The 21,062-nt window shown below is 33.8% G+C and overlaps 1 protein-coding gene across 1 annotated transcript; it reads left to right on the top strand.

Moving 5' to 3' along the window:
* Window positions 1-280: 280 nt before the first annotated feature.
* LOC107962640 (EG45-like domain containing protein) lies at window positions 281-1,511 on the top strand. Its single transcript, XM_016899101.2, has 3 exons — window positions 281-588; window positions 692-992; window positions 1,102-1,511. The coding sequence occupies exons 1-3, from the start codon at window positions 465-467 to the stop codon at window positions 1,106-1,108; spliced, it is 432 nt and encodes a 143-aa protein (XP_016754590.2). The 5' UTR covers window positions 281-464; the 3' UTR covers window positions 1,109-1,511.
* The last annotated feature ends 19,551 nt before the right edge of the window (window positions 1,512-21,062 follow it).

Raw genomic sequence — 21,062 nt, 5'->3', positions numbered from 1 at the left:
TTGTGTCCTAAAATAGAATCTTATTTTAAGTATTGAGGAGAGCAGTAAAATCATCAAATTGTGACATGTGAAACTTATACTAGGGGTAGTTGAACCGCCTGTGACATTCAACAATGTGGTCAAAAGTTGCTAACCCCTGGAATATCACAGGTTCAGTTCATTATATTTTGAAGCATGAAAATTGCAAGTGGTGAACTGAGCTTCTAGCGTACGATCTCACTCACAAAGTCAATAAATAAGAAGGTAATTTAATTATGAATGGGTCAATGGTCAAAGCCCACCATCCACGTCTATATTAAATTCACTAAGAAGATGAGTGCAAGAAAATAAATAAATAATCAGTAGAATTCCGCGTCATTAGTTGGCATTGATTGACATTTCATATATATGAGTCAAGCCATGACATGAGCTACCAAATTTTTATTGAAACATAATCCTTTTTTACTTGCTTTCTTTCCGTTTCGATGATGCATTTTAAGAAACGATTACTCCTTCCATTTGTATGCTATTTTCTTTCAGTTTCCCAGTTTTTCCACGTCTGCCATGGTGATGTTGGGACTGCTGCCCAGTATAGCCCTCCATATTTACGTGAGTACCAACCCAACCCAAGCATGAAAAATAAAATCTACACAAATCACAGTGTGTGCTAGTTTCTGTTTGTAATTTTAATTAAATGATGATGGGGATGCAGCTACGGCGTGCTTTGGGGACGATCAAACCCAGTTCCCATCAAGCAATCTGTTCGCAGCAGCAGGAGATGGGATATGGGACAATGGAGCATCATGCGGAAGGCAATACCTGGTGAGATGCATAAGTGCTTCCCAGCCAGGGACTTGTGTCCCCGACCAAACAATCCAGGTCAAGATCGTTGATTATGCTCCTACCGCTCTCTCCCCACCTTCCGCTCAATCCACCACCATTGTCCTTTCCGAAACTGCTTTTGGCGGAATTACCAATGTACCCCTGGACTCCATCAACATTGAATTCCAACAGTCAGTACTCCCCCCCCCCCAAAAAAAAATCTTCTTCCTTTATAAATTAATTACTCTTTCATTTCAGATATTGAAACTTCATAACTTCCTTTTTTATCGCTTCTTGCAGAGTTTAGTTTTGTATGGTGTTTGCAAGTCTCTCATAAATGGATACTGAGTTCAAGGCAATGGCAAGGAAGCAAGCAACATATAAATCTGGAAATTCAGTAATATTGTACCTGGACGGATTTTTTACACGGCAAAAACATATTGATGATTGATGTTATGAGATTCTTTTCATTGGTAAATATTAATTAACTTCGTTGTACATCAACGTACGTTTGTTTGTGTTTATTATTTTTAATTTTTTTTTAAAAAAGGGGAGGTGTCTGGTTTCTCTTTCGCGTGTGCTTCCTGCCATTTAGAAGCTTCCGACACGCAACACGACACTATTTTGGCCCTTACTTTACCAAAAGAAAAGAGCTTCTTCCCCTTGACTTGACGTAAAGCAATGCAAATGCTCTCTTATTGAAAGACTTCCATAGACGTTGCCACCAAGGTGATAACAGTTTTATATCATGGTTGTTTTCTAGAAAAAAAATTAATAAAAAATTAATCATTCCGTGGTACCAATCATAATGTAATGACTTTTATAGCTAGTATTAATTCAGTTAACACCTTTTTGTTATAACTTTTTTTAAGAGAGAGGAATGAGATTTAGAATCCAATTTAAATTCTCATTTTTACAACATAATATTTTTGTCATTGGATCAGGAATATAGAGTAATTGAGCCCTTGTGGGTTTAAATTCACATAATATCCTCTAAATTAAAATTTTAAAAAGTTTATGGATTATTTAAAAAATATTTAAGAAATTTAATAACATAAATTATTGATATTCCCTTGGTTTCCTCCAATATAAAATCGTGACTGAAAAATAGTTTTTCCTTGAGACTTTAAGTTCAATGTGACAAAACTATTAAAAAATTTATGTTTCGATTACTCAAATTTTAAAAGTTACTAAATGGTTATTAAACTATTTGAAAATTATCATTTATTTAAGTCATTGGGTTGATAACAACACTCCTATATTAACCAATTGAAAGTTCTCATTTCTCTTCTATTCTATAGTTCAACTTTCTTTTTCATGACACAGTTTTGAATGTCACAAATTTACGAACCAAATCCAAATAATTATCTTCTATGATCTCCGACATTGACCATGAGATCAACTAGGATCTAAGGTATGCTTTTTTATTCGTCGATAGATATTGATCAACTAGGATTAACTTGGAGCTAACTAACAAAAATTAAAAAAAGAAAAGAAAAAGAAAAAGAAAAGAACTTAACATTCTAGTGACTCAAATAAAAACTGTCGAATAGTTTAATGATCATTTTATAACTTTTTTGAAGTGGAATGACCAAAATATAAATTTACTAAATGACCAAAATATAAACTTACTAATAATTTAATGACCTTGAGTGCAGTTTTCTAAAATTAAATTAAGAAGAAAATAGAAAAAAGAAGTCCAGTGGTTATTTTATAAAAATAACCCGAATTTTTATTAATTACAAAAATGACCCTTTTTTATTATGTACGTAAATGACCTGAAATGAATAGTGAAAGTTGGTGGAGCCAATCTATTTGGCATGACTTGATAAATACCACTCCAATACTAGTATTTTTGAATATTTCGGGGGTCAAAAAATAAATAGTAGTGGTAAGCCAAATAGATTGGTGCCGCTACCTTTATTATGTCAAAATTTTTTTAAAGTGATTTTTATTTATTTTAAAACTAAAATTATTATTTTATGGTGGAGTCATAGAGAATGGTGTGACCACCATGTTGCCATTATTTTTTTGAAGTTTTTTAAATTATTTTTTAATTAAAAAATGATTTTTTTTTATTTTGGTAGAGTCATTCTCTTTGGCTTGACCACCTTGGTGGTGCTATATATAAAAAAAATTGCACTCTTGTAACAGTTGAACCTGAAAAGAAGAAAAGAGAGAAATTGTTGTGTTTATTAGGAGAGCTCAGAAATTGTGGTGAAGATGAATAACTCAATGTTTTTGGTGTAAGTTCTTTTTTGTTGAGAAATTGTACAGGGTGATGTTGGTTGTGTATTTCAATGTCGACAGAGAGTAAGGTTGTGATTCAATAAAACTGTGAAGCTGGAACAAATGAAAAGAAAGATCATTGCGAAAATAGCTATCTGTTGTGGAAGGGCGATGTCCAAATTATTTTACAAGTTTCCAATCTCTACAGATCCGTGGGAATTTAAAGAGATGCAACTGTTAGATGATGATGACGGGCACTATGATGACAATATGGTTGTCGACTGCGAATTAGAACCCCCAACCAGTTGAGTTAGCCGATTTCAAGCTTGCTGAGAATGTCGGCCCAATAAGTCAACATCGCAGGTTTAACTTTGATCTTAATGTCATATGGACAGATCAGTCAGATTGTGGAGGGACATCGCAAATGTCTGAAAGTCTAAATTATTGTGAGAGTTCATATAACAACCCTTTCCCCGGATCCCCATCTACAAATGCATCCGGAGGTGATAGACACCGATGCAGACGTTGAAGAAGGGTTCAACAATTGATAAACCATAAATGTAACATATTTTAATCCCATTCTTAATGTATTTATGGATGATTAATGATGTAAATTAGTAAATTTGACGCTCCTAATCCCTTTAATTCATGCTTCTATACTTAAGAGAGTATTTGGAAACAAAAGGAGCGAAAAATAGGCCAAAATCAGAGTTTTCAGGATCCACACGGGTAAATCACACGCCCATGTGCCAATCCGTGTCGATATCGCTCCCTGATTCCCAAACACCCAGAAAAAGCCAATTTTTAGGGTTTCTGAGCATTCAAAAGTCTATAAATACATACTAGAAGAAGACCTAAGGGGACACACAGAGTAGAAAGCATAAATTACTCGAAGGAAGCCATTGGAATCATCTCAGGAGCAGATCCACCTCAAGATTGAAGATCTCTATTCAAATTTCTCTCAAAGTTTATTTGGGTTTTTTATGTCTTGTTGTTTTTCTAAATTTGAGATGTTTTCCTTTTACATTATGAACTAAACTCCCTAAATACCTAGGGAGGATGAAACCTATGATGGATCTTATTATTTAATTATCTGAATTACACGATAAATACTTGTTCTTGTTCTTAATCCTTGTTTTAATATTTTCAGGATATTATTCCAAGTTTGATGTGCTTATTCAGTGGAGCAAAAGTCCCTGTTTAATAGTAGATCTAGCATAATTAAGCGGAGTTGCATGCAATCCTAGATATAGGACGACATAAATCTGTCGGATTAGAGTCAAATCTAATAGGGGAATCCATAAATCAAGTTAATGCGATGATAGAGGTTTTAATTAGAAAGAGATTTCAATTAATCAACCTAGAGTCAGTTGTTCTTAGTCTCGAAAGAGATATTAACATAATTTAGGGATTTCTATGGATCAAGACAAGTGAATAAATCGTTTGATTCAGAGTCAGAATAATAAGTGAAGTCTAGGTGGATTTTTTCCTGGGTATTGTCCTCCCTATAAGTTTTCTTCAAGTATTTTTCCCAATTCGCTCTCTGTCGCGTTCATTAGTTAATTAGTTTAGTTAATTTTAGATTAAAACAAATCCCTTTTATTTTAGGCTAAATAATAGATAGATAGTTAATACTAGTACTTTTAGTCATTGTGGATAAGATATTATGGACTCACCATAGCTGTACTACCATTCGATAGGTGTGCTTGCCTTTGTCGTGATTGTAGTCTAGTTTAGTGAATCATAAAACGATCATCAACAATGATGAAGATTCTGATCACGATGTTGAAGATTTCAGTGACCCTAATCTTGATGAGATTCCGGACTATATTGACAATGAAGGCCCATAGGAGGTTGAAGATGTTCACAACTTATTTTAGAAACTCGAGTCATGACATTATTTTATGAAATGACCTTGGGGCCCACATATTGAGCATAAATCCAAATGCAGTGCATGCACCCGAGTTCCTCGAGTACACCGATATAGTCCTTGCTCATAAATTGGCGTCAAATTAGCAATTGGAAGAGTTGTTAGTTGGGAAACGATTTGAGAACAAGATGTATTGAGTGTTTGCCATCAAACAATACCATATGAAGGTGTCGATTAATTACAATGTCACAAAATTTACACCGACATTATACGTTAGAGAATGTTGGAGGACTGACGAAGGGTACGACTAGCAAGTTAAAGCTACATTTATATAGAGGACTCAACAGTGGAAAATGTGAAAATTAGAAGGGCGTCGATGCTAAAAGTACCTACAACTGTATCAAGCCGCTGATGAAAGATATGTCAATCATTCATGTATTAGTCCTAATTACAGACATGCAAGCTCGGTTCCATTACAGAGTGTCGTACAGGAAAGCATGGTGGATGAAACAAATGGCCATGGAGCAGTTGCACGACAACTGGGATAAATTATACAATGAACTTCAATGGTGGATTTCAGTGATGCTGGAGTATGTCTGGAGGCATGTTGTCAAACAAGATAACATTTTCATTGTCTCTGAAAGATCCAAGGGTCTTCTTACTGTGATTCGGCATTCCAAGGTTTCATGGAGGTCTATCTATTACATTCGCCACATCGCTGTCAACTTGCACAAGGAGTACAAGAACAAAGGTTAACGCAAACAAATTGTGAACATGGGTAAAAATATTGTATTTGAAATTGTATTTGTAAATATTTTGAGTCCATTTACTAAAAAGAATGGTAACATGTTTTATCGAAATACATATGCAGGATACGAGCTAGAGCCAAACCGATTCAGGCATAGGCTGGCGAGGTTGAAGACTAATATGGTGGGGGTCAATCATTCTCTCTAACAATTGTTGGGTAGTATAGAGTCGTGGCAATAAGTTTAATGTTTTGATGAAGGGTACCGATATGGTCATATGACGACCAACCTTGTTGAGGCGGTTAACTCCGTCATGAAGCGTACGCGTCACTTGCCAATTTCATCAGTTTTCTCAGCTACATTTTACATTCTGGTAATCTTGATGCCAAAAATATAGTTGAGACAAGTAAAATAGTTGGAGGTCGGACACATGTACATTAAAAATTTTAGGAATGCCATGGAAGACAACGCTCGAAGGGTGAGCTCGATGAATGTAGAACTATATTCTTGGAACTTGGACACTTTTCAAGTGACAAAGTGCATCGACCGTCACATAGGGATCCAAACACTTTAGTACCCATGTGCGCAAGTGGTTGCAGCGTGTGCAACATTCAATGTGAATGTCGAACAATATATTGATTATGTGTACACACTTCAACGCACATTATGTATTTGAGGTAACGAGTTCCCCGTACTACGGGATGTATCAACATGGAAAATACCTTCATCTATGTTGACTGGAGACGATGAGGATTCGTGGTGACATGGATGTTAAAGAAGAGTTCAAACTAAAGCGTTGCACCATATACAAAACATGTAGCCACAATTGGAGTAACTGTCCTTATCGAAACATCTGTATTGGCCAATCTTCACAGTTTGGAAGAAATTGAATGTTGTACTCGATTTTTTTATGGTATTATGGAATTAAAATTTGTAATCATGCTTGGTACTTTGAAAATGAATTGTTTTCTTTAAGTTTAATTCAAAACTATTAGTGTTTAATGTTAGTTAAAGTCTTTAGTGTTAAGTTTGTATTTAAAATTGGCTTATATTTTTAAATAATTGTAAACACATATACAACTTTTAATATTTTAAAAGGATATTATAAGTTATACAGAAAAATCAATAAGTTGAACAAATGTGGAGTTATAAATTAATTCAACAAATATGATATAACACTTAAAATTTATAGGTATCAAAATTGGAATGAACTAAGAGTGGTATCGTCATTCGAGGTGTAACGGTTTATGGGCCTCCGTTGGCGGCGTGGATGTTGGGCTGTATTGAACACATCAAGAAGATCAGGCATCGAATCGAATGTGGCCAGAGGCAGGGTGGACTACATAGTATCATCGATAAGTGTCAATCCAAACATATCAAACATCATTGGTGATTGTGATTGATAGTAATTTGAACTGCAACTGCTCATCTCCAAGTGATATGTGTTGCTGTAGGACCCTTCCCCAAAAGCGTCAACCCATTGATCCGATGAAAGGTGTGGGTTCGGAGGTTGGATCTTAGGATCGAGCTCCACAATAGGTTGATTCCCTCATCTATACCCATGATCTGTTACTATCATTAGTTCCCCACCATATATAAAAAGCGCTATTTGGCCATGTACCAATGTATGTACTCTTCTAAAGGACTAAAGTCAAACATACAAGAGTGTATCTGAGGTCGCCTCTTGAACCGAGTGTTCCATAGTACTATATATAGTTGATGTTCCACAGCCCAATCCGCTCCGTCTTTTCCCTTATTGGTCTTACCGTGGACATCATCAAATCGTTGTGAAATGTCCGGCACAAATTGTATTTATTAACTACTTTTAATATAATACATGCACATCAAAATATATAGTTTACATACCTTAATCGTATTTATTAATTTTGAATTTCAAATAACACCAACTAAAACAAACACAACAAACTTAGATTAGAACTAATAAAAAAATTAATTTGCTTTTCATCTTTTCTTCTATTTGAAATTTTAGTTCTAAAATATGGCGGACCAAACCAAGGGCCCATCCCCCTTTTATATCTAATAAGGAGCTAAGGGAAGGAGGCAACCTCAAGCTAGATAAGTGCGTTTTCCTAAACATTAAAAGCCAAGTTGACCTCCAGACTTGCCACATCACTGATGTTACTTACGCGGCTAATGTGGTGGACCAGTCAGACATCTTTATCCATTTATTTATTTTTTGGTCCTATTTTTTTTATTTTTTAAAAATCTCCCTTATTTTTATTTTATGCGTAAATACCATTTTTCATTCTTTTTTTTCAGCCAACTCCTATTACCACTTTTTTTTTCTTTCTCATTTTTCCCAAACTTTCATTTTTCCTTTATCCTTTTTAGTTCTGCCCTTATATTTCTATTTTTTTAGTTACACGCCTTGTCAAACAGTTAATTCACATTGCAAAAATAATTTAAATGAAAATTATTTTATATTGCCAACATTTCAAATAACTATTAATATATATAATTCAAAAATTATATGTAACACCTCAAACCCAACCTAGAAGTTAATACCAAATCTAGATGAGTTACATCAACACATCGAAAACTAATTCAGTAATTATCCAGAAAACATTCAAAACTTCACTTAATTCGTGGAAGAAAATATTTTTGGAGTTTAACATTGAAAACCAAAATCCGTTTTGTCGACTTGAGTGATTCTGTAGTTGTGCATTAAAAATTATTAACTACTGACAAATTTAGCAAAAATTAAGACGAGCTCAAAAGCATATTCCCAACCCTGAAGATTAGGAATATTTTTACATTATTGTAAAATAATTTGAGCTCTCATACGCCATCCGATCCTAAGTCAGAGGCTTACCTGAAGACACAAAGATAAACCAAGGGTGAGCTATAAAGCCTATTGTATAACCAACATCAATTACAATTAACAAAACATAATACATAAATCAGAGTAACACGGAGAATATAATAACGACTATAAGAACAGAACGAAACAAATCAGGTATCCCAGAGATTTCCATAATGCTAATGTAATAGAACAATACAAACCAACCAGAACAGGACAGAGCAGAACATAACAGAGAAGAATAGAATAGAGCTACGCAGAGTATGTATGTTCATGCAGATGCAGTATTTTTCAAATAGATCAAAATACAGATTTATCAAAAAAAAACATCCTAACCAACTCTGTTACACACCAAAATAGAGTTCCCTCAGAACTCTCCCAGCCAAATCACACCAACAGATAATTGTGGACAGTGTCACCAGAATATTTGTAGTTAAAACTGCCAGATCAAATATATGTGGTCAAGCCACTATATTACAGCCAAGCTGTCAGAACAGAACTGTGGATAAACCACCAGATAATACAGACCATTAAGCAATCAGAAACTTCCTTCCTTCACAACATCCCAAGTCCCACGCAATGTGTTATGGCATGCATATATATAAGCAGTGAGATGAGCATGTAAGTCATACTATCTTACAGTAATAGAGTCAATAGGCATAGGAGTTCATGCGTTATAAACAGATTTTCAAACTTAACAAAATATCATATTTGCCATAAAGTCACATGCATAGTTATAAATCAGAATCAGTACCAACAACTTAACAGAATATAGATCATACATGGATAACTCGCATACATTATACAATAGCACGTTATGTTCTGACAAATCCTACGTTCTTAGGTTTAACATAACAGACATACGTACAGTTCACAAGTTGTTCATCATCAAATCATTAGATATCAAGTTGTATAGTCTAATTCAGATCGTACGGACCCTACAGTAGGCTTGCATTCATCTCAAATGAAGCTTGTGGCGCGAGAGTAAAATTCCAATAATGGTCCACACGCCCGTGTGCTTTCCCGTGTGTCCCACACAACTTGACACACACCCATGTCACTTGCCCATGTGATTCTAATTCGCAAACATTGAGTTATACGGCCTGAACACACGCCCGTGTCACTGGCCCATGTAAACCCTGCACATCTCATAACCACACACGGCCTGAGCACATTCCCATGTGCCTTTAATTTTTATGAACAATGAGTTACACGGCCTAACACACGTGTGGCTCACATGGCCTACCACATGGCCTGACGCATGGCCATGGCGTCGACAATTTGTTTTCCGACAACTAAACTTGGAACAAAAGTTGGGTTTTTGGTACCCATCTGATACGAATTCGAAGCAGAAGCAACAAGGATAAGTTCTTGTCCCTAAACGACAAGCAATTTTCCAACAAATGATTAAGTCGCAATCAAATCACTAAAAGTTAACATTCCAAAATCGAAGTTATGTCAAAAAATTTTCGACACCAAAACTTTAAATCGAACTTACCGGCCAATGAACTAAACTAGAAGGAGAAGTCAGACTCTGTACAAAATTAGTTCGACATAACATAGTAAAAAAGAAGGTAGTTTGAAGAGAAGAACCAAAACGAAGAAAAATAAATAAAGAACGGAGGAATGACATAAAATAGAAATGAAAAGTAAAAAAGAAAACAAAATAATTTCATCAACCCATGAGGTTTAATTAAGCACCCAAAACTGACTCCCATACAAAGAAATTCAAAAAACAATTCCCTACTGCTTCCACAACGATTTGAAAACCAGACCACAGAGTACACAAAAACTTAACCATCAAACTAGCAGGCTCATTCTTGTCATCAATTGGCTGAATTTAACTTATAACTGACATGTCCAAAGATAAAGATTTAATCAAAAGTAGCAAAATTTCAAGAGGTAGGATTCGAACCCAGAACCTTACATATAACCAAAACACTTAACCACTGAACCAAATCAATTCACTTGTCAAAAATTTTCCAAAATCTAAACTCAAAATCGAGAGATGACCACTCTTGGTTTCCAACTTAATTTCTTCTAACTCGGTTTCTAAGATGTTACATTATATTTTACAAAATATAATTTTACATTGGCAACATTCCAAAATAATTTCATACAACTTACTTTGTACATGATTTACATTTTCCTACATTTAAAAAAAATGTTGAAATTTGAAGCGTAAAAATTACGAAGGAACATAAACGACCAATTTTAACGACAACATGAGCAACTTTCTTAATACTAATAAAACATAATCAAATGATGATTTCAATTTTGTTTAAGACTAACCTGTTATTGATAATCTCACCCATTGATTGTATAACCAATTTGAACCTGTTATCATTCTACTACAGCCAACAAAAAGACTTACATAAACAATTTGAACTCGTTACCGAATAAATCACTGGCAACCGAGGCCCTTATTTTTACTTGAAATTGTCACCGCATATGAAATTAAAGAATCAAATATACACTTTCGAAAAGGATCATTAAATTTGTAGGTGTTGGAGCTTCTCTAGATTATCGTTAAATAAAACATACCTTCAAATTATAAAATTTTCTAAATAAACAGAAACACAAAAACATAAAAATCAGCTTTGATCTCCTTCCCATTCATTCTCTAACTTAATAATATTTTAAAAGAATTTCTTCACCTTAACTGAACTTCATTGGTGTATATATAGTCATTTGGTCACGCCAAAAAAGGGTGGCTCGACCAAAATAAAAAATTCATTTTTTACTAATTTTGAAACAAAACTAAAAAAAAATTAATTGCAGCATGGTGGTCACGCCATCTATGGCTCCACCAAATAAATTAACACTTTTAGTTTTAAAATAAGTTAGCCCATATCATTGCCAGAACAAGTCTCAGAAAGAAGGAAGAGATTTACCTGCTTGGTGCGGTTCCTGGGAATGCCACACACCAACCGGAACTGGACCGACCACGAGAGCCAGACTGACATGAAGCGCCGGATCGCAGAGAATGAGGGTGTTGAGAGTCCCTTCATCAAAAACGTTCTTATTTTCTCTCCTGCTTTACCTCCATTGAAACTGAATCGACATTTTGGAAAAGGGAAGGTGGGGGACAGGCCATTTACAACTGATGGGGATATCAAAGTTTTCAGGCGTTTTTATTTTTTAGTCCTAGAGTATTCTATTTTTTTTAGTCTATTTTTATTCATTTTTTAGATGTTTACTTTTTAAAGTTAATAAATATCCCTGGTTGCATTAAAAAAAATCACTTTAAAAAAAAATTCTAACATAATAAAGGTGTTGGTGCCACCATATTATCTATTTGGCTCCACCACTATTATTTATTTTCTGGCCTTCGAAATATTCAAAAGTACTGGTATTGGAGTAGTATTTATACAGGTCACGCCAAATAGATGGGCTCCACCCAAAAAATTGATTTTTTAATTCTAGCAACAAATGATTGGCTGACGTGGCAAGTGAGTGGCTCCAATCACTTTGGCTCTACCAACTTTCATTATTCATTTCAGGTCATTTACGTACATAATAAAAGAAAATGGGTTTTTTTTATAATTAATAAAAAATTCATATTATTTTTATAAAAAAGCCAAGTACAGTTCTCTCTGATAGTTTCATACTATTGATATGAATGTATGATTCTCTCATTGAATTGCAATTCATTAAATTGTTTAGAGGATAATGGAATAAATTTTTTTATAAGCGGGATGTTTTACGTGTATTTATAAAAATAAATTTATGCATGATAATATCTTAAAGTTACTTGTATTTTTTTATTTCATTAGCAATTTATAAAATAATTATAGTTTTATTAAAATTATTAAAATTAATAATATTAATTTGATCCCAAAATTATGTTTTAGCTAATCATATATTATTTCATTAAGGTGTTTTTCTTTTATAATTTTATCTCATCTCGAAGGTACATTTATCTTAAACTATAACAAAATAATAATAATAACAACTTGTTATACCATTTTCTCATGTCCCCTACACGTGTCCTTAACAGGTGATCTACATACCATGCATATGTCTCCATTAGACAAATCTTATGTCCATTGAACCTTAAGTATTAATCAATTTCGTAGCAAACCCTTCCTAAACCACCTTCGCAAGGTGCACATGGGGTCTCAAGTTCATTAATTATCCAACTATCCTAAGATGTCATATCATCGACCTAAAATGTCATATCATTTCCACTGCAATGAGACAAGATATAAATTTGTTGTCAGCAAGTCCAAAAACGCATAAAATCCTTTGTCTCTCATATATAAATCCAACCACAAAACTTGATAGAAGACTAAGAAGAAAATAGTTAGAACCTTCTTCCCCTTACCAACCTAAACCAATCCCTCTAATTATTTTCTAATTCACCAAGAACAACAACTCTCAGCCCCAATCCAGGGTGAACCTCCTCTATCATAGCCTTCTCCTCCTTATTGGTTCTACCTATCAACAATTTGGTGTTGTAATACCCCATACCCGACTCGATCGTCGGGGCTGAGCTACGGGATGCTATATTTGTAGTTAGAACAATTATGACTGAATTTAAAAAAAATTCATCATTAACCATTTAGTTACAAGTATTACCAACTTAAAACACAATATATAATCATTTTCGGTTCATGTACAAGCTTATGAAAGCTTAATACCAACCCAAGATTGAATTAGATCTAAATTGAAAAGTTTCCAAAGTATTTTAAGTGGCTGTCGTGACTTTCACGACATAGTGTCGCGAATTGAAAATAGTAGTCAAACTTCCCAACTTGAGGACCAAATTGTAGAGTTTTCAAAATAAAACAAGGCCAACATTGTAACTTCAAGCTAAGGACGTCACGACATGATGGCTTGATGTCACAACGTTCAAGATGTGAAGTTGCAACATCTATAGCAAACTACTAATCCTCTGTTTTTCAAGGTTTTCCACCTAACAAGTTTAATAACATTTGGCCTTAATACCCCAATTTTCCCAATCAACATAATTGACATGTATAAAATACCATTTCAAGCCATTAATATCAATTCCATACATGACCAAAACCATTATATATATTCAGAACTTAGGAACATTTAGGTGACCATCTCAAAAGTTAGACCAAGAATTTCCTAAGTACATGTCATTGATATAATAAAAAAGTTATACAAACCTAAGTTGAGTTTATTGTGGCAGTCTGGATGCTAACTTTACTTTCCTTAGGCTTCGAGAATACATGTACCTACGCATGGAATAAACAAATCGTACACTGAGCAATAAGGCTCAATGGTACATTCATGATTCAAGATATATATAACAAAAGAATTAACAGTGTGGTTCATGATAAAATATGCATATATACATCTAATATCCAACCAATTCATGTTCCAAAGTGTCAAGCCTTTTCAATCATCAATTTGTATATGTAGCATACTTATATCAATACAAAAAAGAAAAAAGAAAAAAAACTATTCAACATTGTAACATATATAACCAACTCCAACTTGTTTAACAGTTAACAATCATTCAATACATATAAATTCTATATCAATCGAAAATCAAGCATTCATTTATGCATCTTTACAATATGTCTTTAACATCAAATCATTCATGTTCCATGAAACTTGTCTCTTTTACTTTGATTTCATACCATTTAACTCATTTCTAGAGTCTATCGAATCATTTGTATTCACTTCTGTCCCAGGGCTCGTTTTCACTTGATTTGCTTAATCAACAATATAATTCCAGTATTCCAATCACATTTATACATAAATCAGCCCAATAGCATCAATTGATATCACATTCATATTGTTTACCAATTGTACATTTTACAAACCCTATTAACTCGGATGGATACTTGGATTATCCAACCAACACACTAAACTGGCACCAAAGTGCATCATTAGATAAATCAAAGTAGGGTAACTGTCACGTAATGTGCATATTGGCACACAAAGTGCATACTAGCACACGAAGTACATTCTTGGCACACAATGTGCATCTTGGTGCACGAAGTGCATATTGGTACATGAAGTGCATCTTGGTGCATAAGCGCATAACCTATACACAAACCAGTCTTATAGCATGCCAACTATATTTGACTCAACCCGACTAGTTAATAGGGTACTAATGTTCACTTCTATTTATAATCTAGTACATATATCATTTCTCAATCAAATTCACTATCACAATCCAATTTATTAACATGTCACATATATCTCATATCATTCAATACATTTCCACTTCATAACATATATCATATTTCAAGCAATTCATGTTATTTTACATTTTATTCATTTAATCCTCTATCTTGGCAATTCACATTCAATCTCAATCTAATAGTTCAATTTATCACTGTATACTCACCTTAACATTCCCATATACATATAACATGAAAATGCAATCAATTGATATGACCATAAATCATAAATGTACAAACCAGAGTTTTTGGTTACTCGTTGACCACTTTCGCTTTTCTTTTCCCTCTTGAAGGTTCCACATCAACCTATCTCGAACATCATCATGACAGGAAAAGACCTATAATGTCATGACGAGACAAGAAACCAAGTCATCTCGACGAGGCCAACACAGTAAGTGACGTTACGACGTCGAGGATGAACGCTTCATTTAATCAAAATTGTAATAAATATTTAATCAAAATTGTACCTTTAACCTTATTTAAAGTAAGTGACATATCCTGTAATAAACATTTAATCAAAATTGTACCTTTTTTATTCGTCTAGGATGAATGCTTCAATCAAGTAGTCTTCTTCGCTATCTTTAAGCTCACATTTGCTGAGTATGAGCTCGCTTCGAATTAGAAAAATTTTCACAAAATTACCAGTAGGGCAATTTCGCAAATTCTCTATACTTCTAGGTCAAGTTGTAAATAACAAAAAAAAATCTCTAGAAATCTTCTAAAATGATCTCTTTAAAGAATTTTGTCTCTACAACTTTCTTTTGAATTCAAATATGCAAAAAAAATGACTATTGACTCTCTTTTTATATGGAAAGTTTAGAGAGTTCAACTATAATTAAACTTAATCACTTTAATATTAAATTAAATTTAATATTAAAATTATTAAAATAATATTATTTTTGGAATAGTTAATCTAAAATCAAATTATCCAATAAAGTCTCAGTAAGAGTGTAATTCTTCCACTGCTCAACTGTTGAAGGACCACTTGTTGGCCATCGAAATGCTATCATTGTTGCCACCAACACCGTCGTGTCTGGTGATGCCATCACAGGTGCGACACTTTCACGACACCACAAGCCAATTCAATCCGAGCTAATGACGACTCAACTGGTCCGGTCTAGCCATCGATTGGACCGTTGACCCAATTTTACATACCAAGCCTAGTTCAATCAATTTTTAGGTCTCGGTCTCGATTTTGGGTTTTCGGGCCCAATTTTCATTCTCAAGTTTAATTTTCAAGTTTAATTACCCATTATGCCAATTGTCTGACTTGAAAATTAATTTTTAAAAATATCATATTTATTTAAATTTATTTGATTAATTTAATTTTACTTGATCAAAATTAATTTTCATTACTAATATTTTGTAAATTAATTTTTTAAGAAAATTCTTTATCCAAATTTTCAAGTCGAACAATTCCCACGACTGCTTAATTTAATTCCACATTGAGTAAATCGACTCAATTAAATTATTTCCAAAGTCGTAGAATTTTCTTCTAATTCAAATGCATTCCGATTGAGCTTTTGTTAAGCTAGCGGAAGGATCAATCGAACATATACAATTAGGCTCTAGTAATTGCAATTATGTCTAGAAGCATCGTTTTGATAATTCACAATTTACTTAATCATGGAGTCAGTCCACAAAAAGTATCATGATTGAAAACTCCTTACTGTATATTCTTTACAAAAGTAATTCATCCAACTACTTTGTCCAATGACCTCGTCATGTGTGTTACCCTCATGTGATATCCTTGATTCCTTTGAGTTAAATTTGTTCACTCAATACAATCATATTTTATCACAATTATATTTTATCTCATGGTCACCATTGCGTCTTCTTAATAATTAATATGATCATTGTCAACAAATGATTGTGATAAATTATTTGTTCGAGAACAAGCAACCCGTGTCTGTCGCGTGTGAAATGATATGCGAATTGTGTAAGTATACACATCGAATCAAGTAATAAAGTGATAATTAAGACCGTCTCCACAGGGATTGGTTAGGTATAAAATGGTTGAGTTATTATAATGAAATATGATTAATATTATGACAAAAATAGTGATAAGAATGTAGCGGTAATTTGAAGAAATAATGATGTGTGTAATTTGAATAACTAATAAATAATGGAAATGCTATGACAAAACAAGAATAAGAATGCAATGGCAAATTCGAGAATAATCACGTGAATAATACGTAAGAGTAAACAACTAAAAATGCTATAGTGAAGATACTATGGCAAAGGATAGAGGGTTTATGATATTGTTTAGAAGGTCGGGATTACTAAGAATATACCCTTACTAACAATAATGCCTCGACAAAATCATACGCAATCTACTGTCTAGAAGAGTTCTAAAATGGTATGCTTCTTTCAAGAACAAGGCCTTAAGTTACCTTGCCTTAAGTGATATATGTATATAGGCCTTCAGCACGGTACCTTAAACTGTATTGTTTTCTTTTTGTATGAACGTTGCTCTATGTCTAGAGGCTTCTACAAGTATTCAATCGAATACTTGCTCATATCATTCAATTTCAATCTCATTAACCTAACCTTATCAGAATTTGATTAATGTAATGAACATGTTGTACATCCATCTATGTCTAGAGTTTGTAAACATGCAATTTCGTAAAGAACCATTGAATGAAACAGTGTATTAAAGCAGATCTAGGCTTCAGCAATTAAAGAAAATAAGAATTTCATCAAGTAATCTCAACCCTATAAGATTTAGCTCATGTGTTGGCAATTAAAATTCAAATCCAAAATATTATTCAACATCGTTTTCATTAAATCAATTTACGAAGAGTAATCTAGAAATAAGGGAAAAACGTCAAGAAGATAGCTTCCTCTTATCCAGCCCACACTCCAGCGATGCAGTGTCCTGTGGTGGATGAAAGGGATTGCATTCGTCTTCCTCTTCTCGTCTCTAATCAGCTGCTACCTTTTATTTTTCTACCTCAGGATCTTCTTTTTGTTTTTTCGCCTCCTTTAGGTTTTCCTCCTTTGGATTTTATAATCGTTTTCCCTAGGTAAATCCAACAGTCCCTGATTTTCTTCCCTCTTTTTCAGGGAGTTATATCTGGTACAAGTTCAACTGGAAAGATCGATTAGCTTTAAATGTTGACTAGACATCTTCCCAGCATTGTCATGGCATTCATGTTGACAAACTGTCCAACCTTTTGCCCTGGCAAACCTTCACTCATTTATTTCTTGTTCCTCATGCTGCACCTACCAATCCACTATCACACACAACCCTTCCATAAGCAATTAAAAAGAACTAATATTTAAGTACAATTCAAGCTCCTAATGTAAGTTTAAAACAAGAAAAATACTAATGGACTGTCTTAAAATGCAATTAAAAGTACCTAAGCACAGATAATTAGCTAGATCTAAAGGTATAAAATATAACTCTTTTCAAGAGTTATCAGTGTCCACGTTTCATATTTATCAATCCACTTAATGTCAATGAGAGGATATTGTTAACTCTTTAATCGAGCTATGAATTCTATTGTTGTTAGTAAAGCCATGCCATACACAAGTCATGTACCTAATATATTGTGTAACACCCCAAACTTGGCCAAGTAAGTTCAATCTGAATCTAGTGTGCCATATTAGCCACTAGAGTGACTATCTGTTAACTCCCAACCTAACCTCCAACACACTACTGATTCACAACATGGAAGTTGTGCTAAGTTTCACACATTACAGCGAAATGTCATAACATCATGCATATAACATAAATCATGCAAGCTTATTGAACAAATAGAGGAAGTGCTTGCATGTCAGCCTGCAACATTTTAAACGTTTACAAACATCACTCAGTCATAAGTTCGCATAGCAACTTTCAACGTAAGTTCGCATCACACAGAAAGTATGAGTTCACACATCAACCTAAGTTCGCATACAGTAATATAGGTTTGTTAAGTAAAAAAACTTTGCAACAAAAGAATCGTGCATGCATAGGTTGTCATACTATAATAGGGTTCACATAAACATATGGGTTCGCACAATTTACATGGGTTCTTTAAGTAGTAAAGCTATTGTTAATAAGGGTACGCATGTAATTTTCTTCAAGTTTGCAAACATACAAGGGTCACAAAAAACAGTACCTAGCAATAAATTTGACTCGCATATTTTGATAAGAGTTACAGTAATACAACGTAACACTTATGCATGAAAAACATCAACTTTATTCATAATGAAAAGCTAATTAAATATTTTAAGACATGGTTTGCAAAAGCAAAATAAACTTATAGAATTTAAAGAAATTGTTCCATTAACTGAATTAAATCGTAATAAGTTTAAACTCATATAAATAAAACCCCGTTGCCTATTTTTCTAGGTTCGCCAATATCTCTTCAGGTATGAGTCTCGCCAAGTCATCTACCTCGCCATTGCCCTTCACGACCTACTTACCTACAAAGTAAGAGAAGAGTGAGTGAGTTCATTGCGAACTTAGTGAATTATTAGGAATTAGCAGAGTATGCTTAAAACACAGAGTTTAAAATAAAAAGAGGACTTAGTCTGAAAATCATGTCACAAGCTGGGTTCATCGTAAATATGTGAGACCTAGTTTTCCGTTTTGCCTGCTTGTCAGAAAAACATATAAGTCTGTAAAAATAGTTTCATTTGTTCTTATAGAAAATCATACTTGAAAACTTAGCTTGTTTGAAAATGAATCTTGTATAACATGAAATATGTTCACATACTTGTCTTATCAGAATGATAAAGGAACATAAGATATGTCATTGCCCATATTTGTCTTATCAGAATCTGTTGGATAATGTGGATCTTCTTATAACACCTCAGAATGACTCAAAGAGTTTTAAACATGTCTCTTAAGTGTAGCATCAGCTAAACACTCTTCTGTACGCTAACATGTCCCATTGAATAGAGCATAGCTCGACATTCCCTTATTTTCACATGTCCCAAGGCTTCAACGCCCAAATCATAGAAAAATTATGGTGATTACTCACAATTCTATGGCATGTCATTATATCCAACATAAGGGCTCGAAAAGGAGCACGCACAAAATACTATCACATAGAGCTCGCATAAAGAGCTTGCTTGAAAACACTTGCTCATAGAGCTCGCACCAAAGTGAGTAAAAACACAATTTATAAAACTGCATGTTAAAAATACATCTCAAAACATAAGCTCTTATAGGAGCACGTGTAAAACTTATTTTTAAAACATAGCTTTAAAAACATGACTTCAAGCCATATTTTAAAAAAAAAGTGTCTGAACTTAAAAACAAAGTTTCAGAAAAACTTATTCTTGGAGCTTAGTTTGGAAACCTTAAAAATTTCAAAAAAAAAAAAGAAATATAACAGTTTGCACACACATGGTAATTCTAAACCACTCAGCAAAAAAAAAGCTTGAGAATTTAAACGAGTTTAGCTTTGCCTTTACCATTGTTCATTGATGGTCCGACTGGTTCACAACACATATAGACACACAAATTACTTAAACAGGCAAAGCTTATAGAATTCACATATGCAGGCGAGCTTAGTTTTCTATACAAACAACCCTAACAAGATAAAAGTTTACCTTGGTTGCTATGAACTTAATTCGAAATAGAGACTTGACAAATAATATCGATGAGAGAATTCTCATGGAATAAGGGTCGTAGTTATAGGCATTAAGTCTCCTAGAAATCTTAGGATGCCCTACTTGCTTAGGAAATGTGTTACTTGCACAAAAAGTATTCCTAGATACATCATATATTTATTTCCTAATTTGAGTCTAACTTCGACTTTGACTAGCGAACCCCTAGTTCATAACTTACCTGGCGAACCCTGGTTCACCAAACAGACTGGCAAACTCCAGCTTACCAAACAAACTAGCGAACATGATTTCAATGAATCTGGAAAAATCCCATTGTATCTTTTAGCATATATTGCTTACTGATTCTTACTAAAACTCTTTTATCAAACTTCTTACTAATCCTTCTGACGAGCATCAGTTTACCAAAACACTGTTGAACTTTTTTGCTGGAATTTGTTTGGGAAACTCTTAGTTCGCCGAAGCACCAACGAACTCTCACTAGTGTGGCTAAAACTTTCAAGCCTTATCTTGGGATGTTACATACCAGCTATGGGTTTGATCATCTTTAAATATAAGCTTCCACTTATATCCAAGCACATGAGTTACAAACACATGGTCAGTGACTAATTCAGGATTTAGGTAAATCACACCATGAACGTCACAAGTGAATTAATTTACAAATGGATTCAGAATTAATTCATCTTAGGTCTAGTCCAATGTATCATTCTTCTAATGAATACATCTATGTCTCTACCTGTAGAGTCAACTGCTCCGGTAGCCAAGACTAGTCATACCCCCAATTGGAACTATAGATGACATAATAATCCTTCTACGTATTTGAATCAAATCCTCACTTTAATTCTTTTACGGGATTACGGACTCATTTA

Source organism: Gossypium hirsutum, chromosome A06 (genome assembly GCF_007990345.1).
Source record: "Gossypium hirsutum isolate 1008001.06 chromosome A06, Gossypium_hirsutum_v2.1, whole genome shotgun sequence".
Lineage (NCBI taxonomy): Eukaryota > Viridiplantae > Streptophyta > Magnoliopsida > Malvales > Malvaceae > Gossypium > Gossypium hirsutum.
This window is presented reverse-complemented; position numbering and strand designations above follow the sequence as displayed.

Excerpts from the sequence above, each read along its gene's own strand:
- LOC107962640 (XM_016899101.2), top strand. The coding sequence starts at position 465 with ATGATGCATTTTAAGAAACGATTACTCCTTCCATTTGTATGCTATTTT. Across the intron at positions 589-691 it reads GTATAGCCCTCCATATTTAC|CTACGGCGTGCTTTGGGGAC; the intron begins GTGAGTACCAAC and ends ATGGGGATGCAG.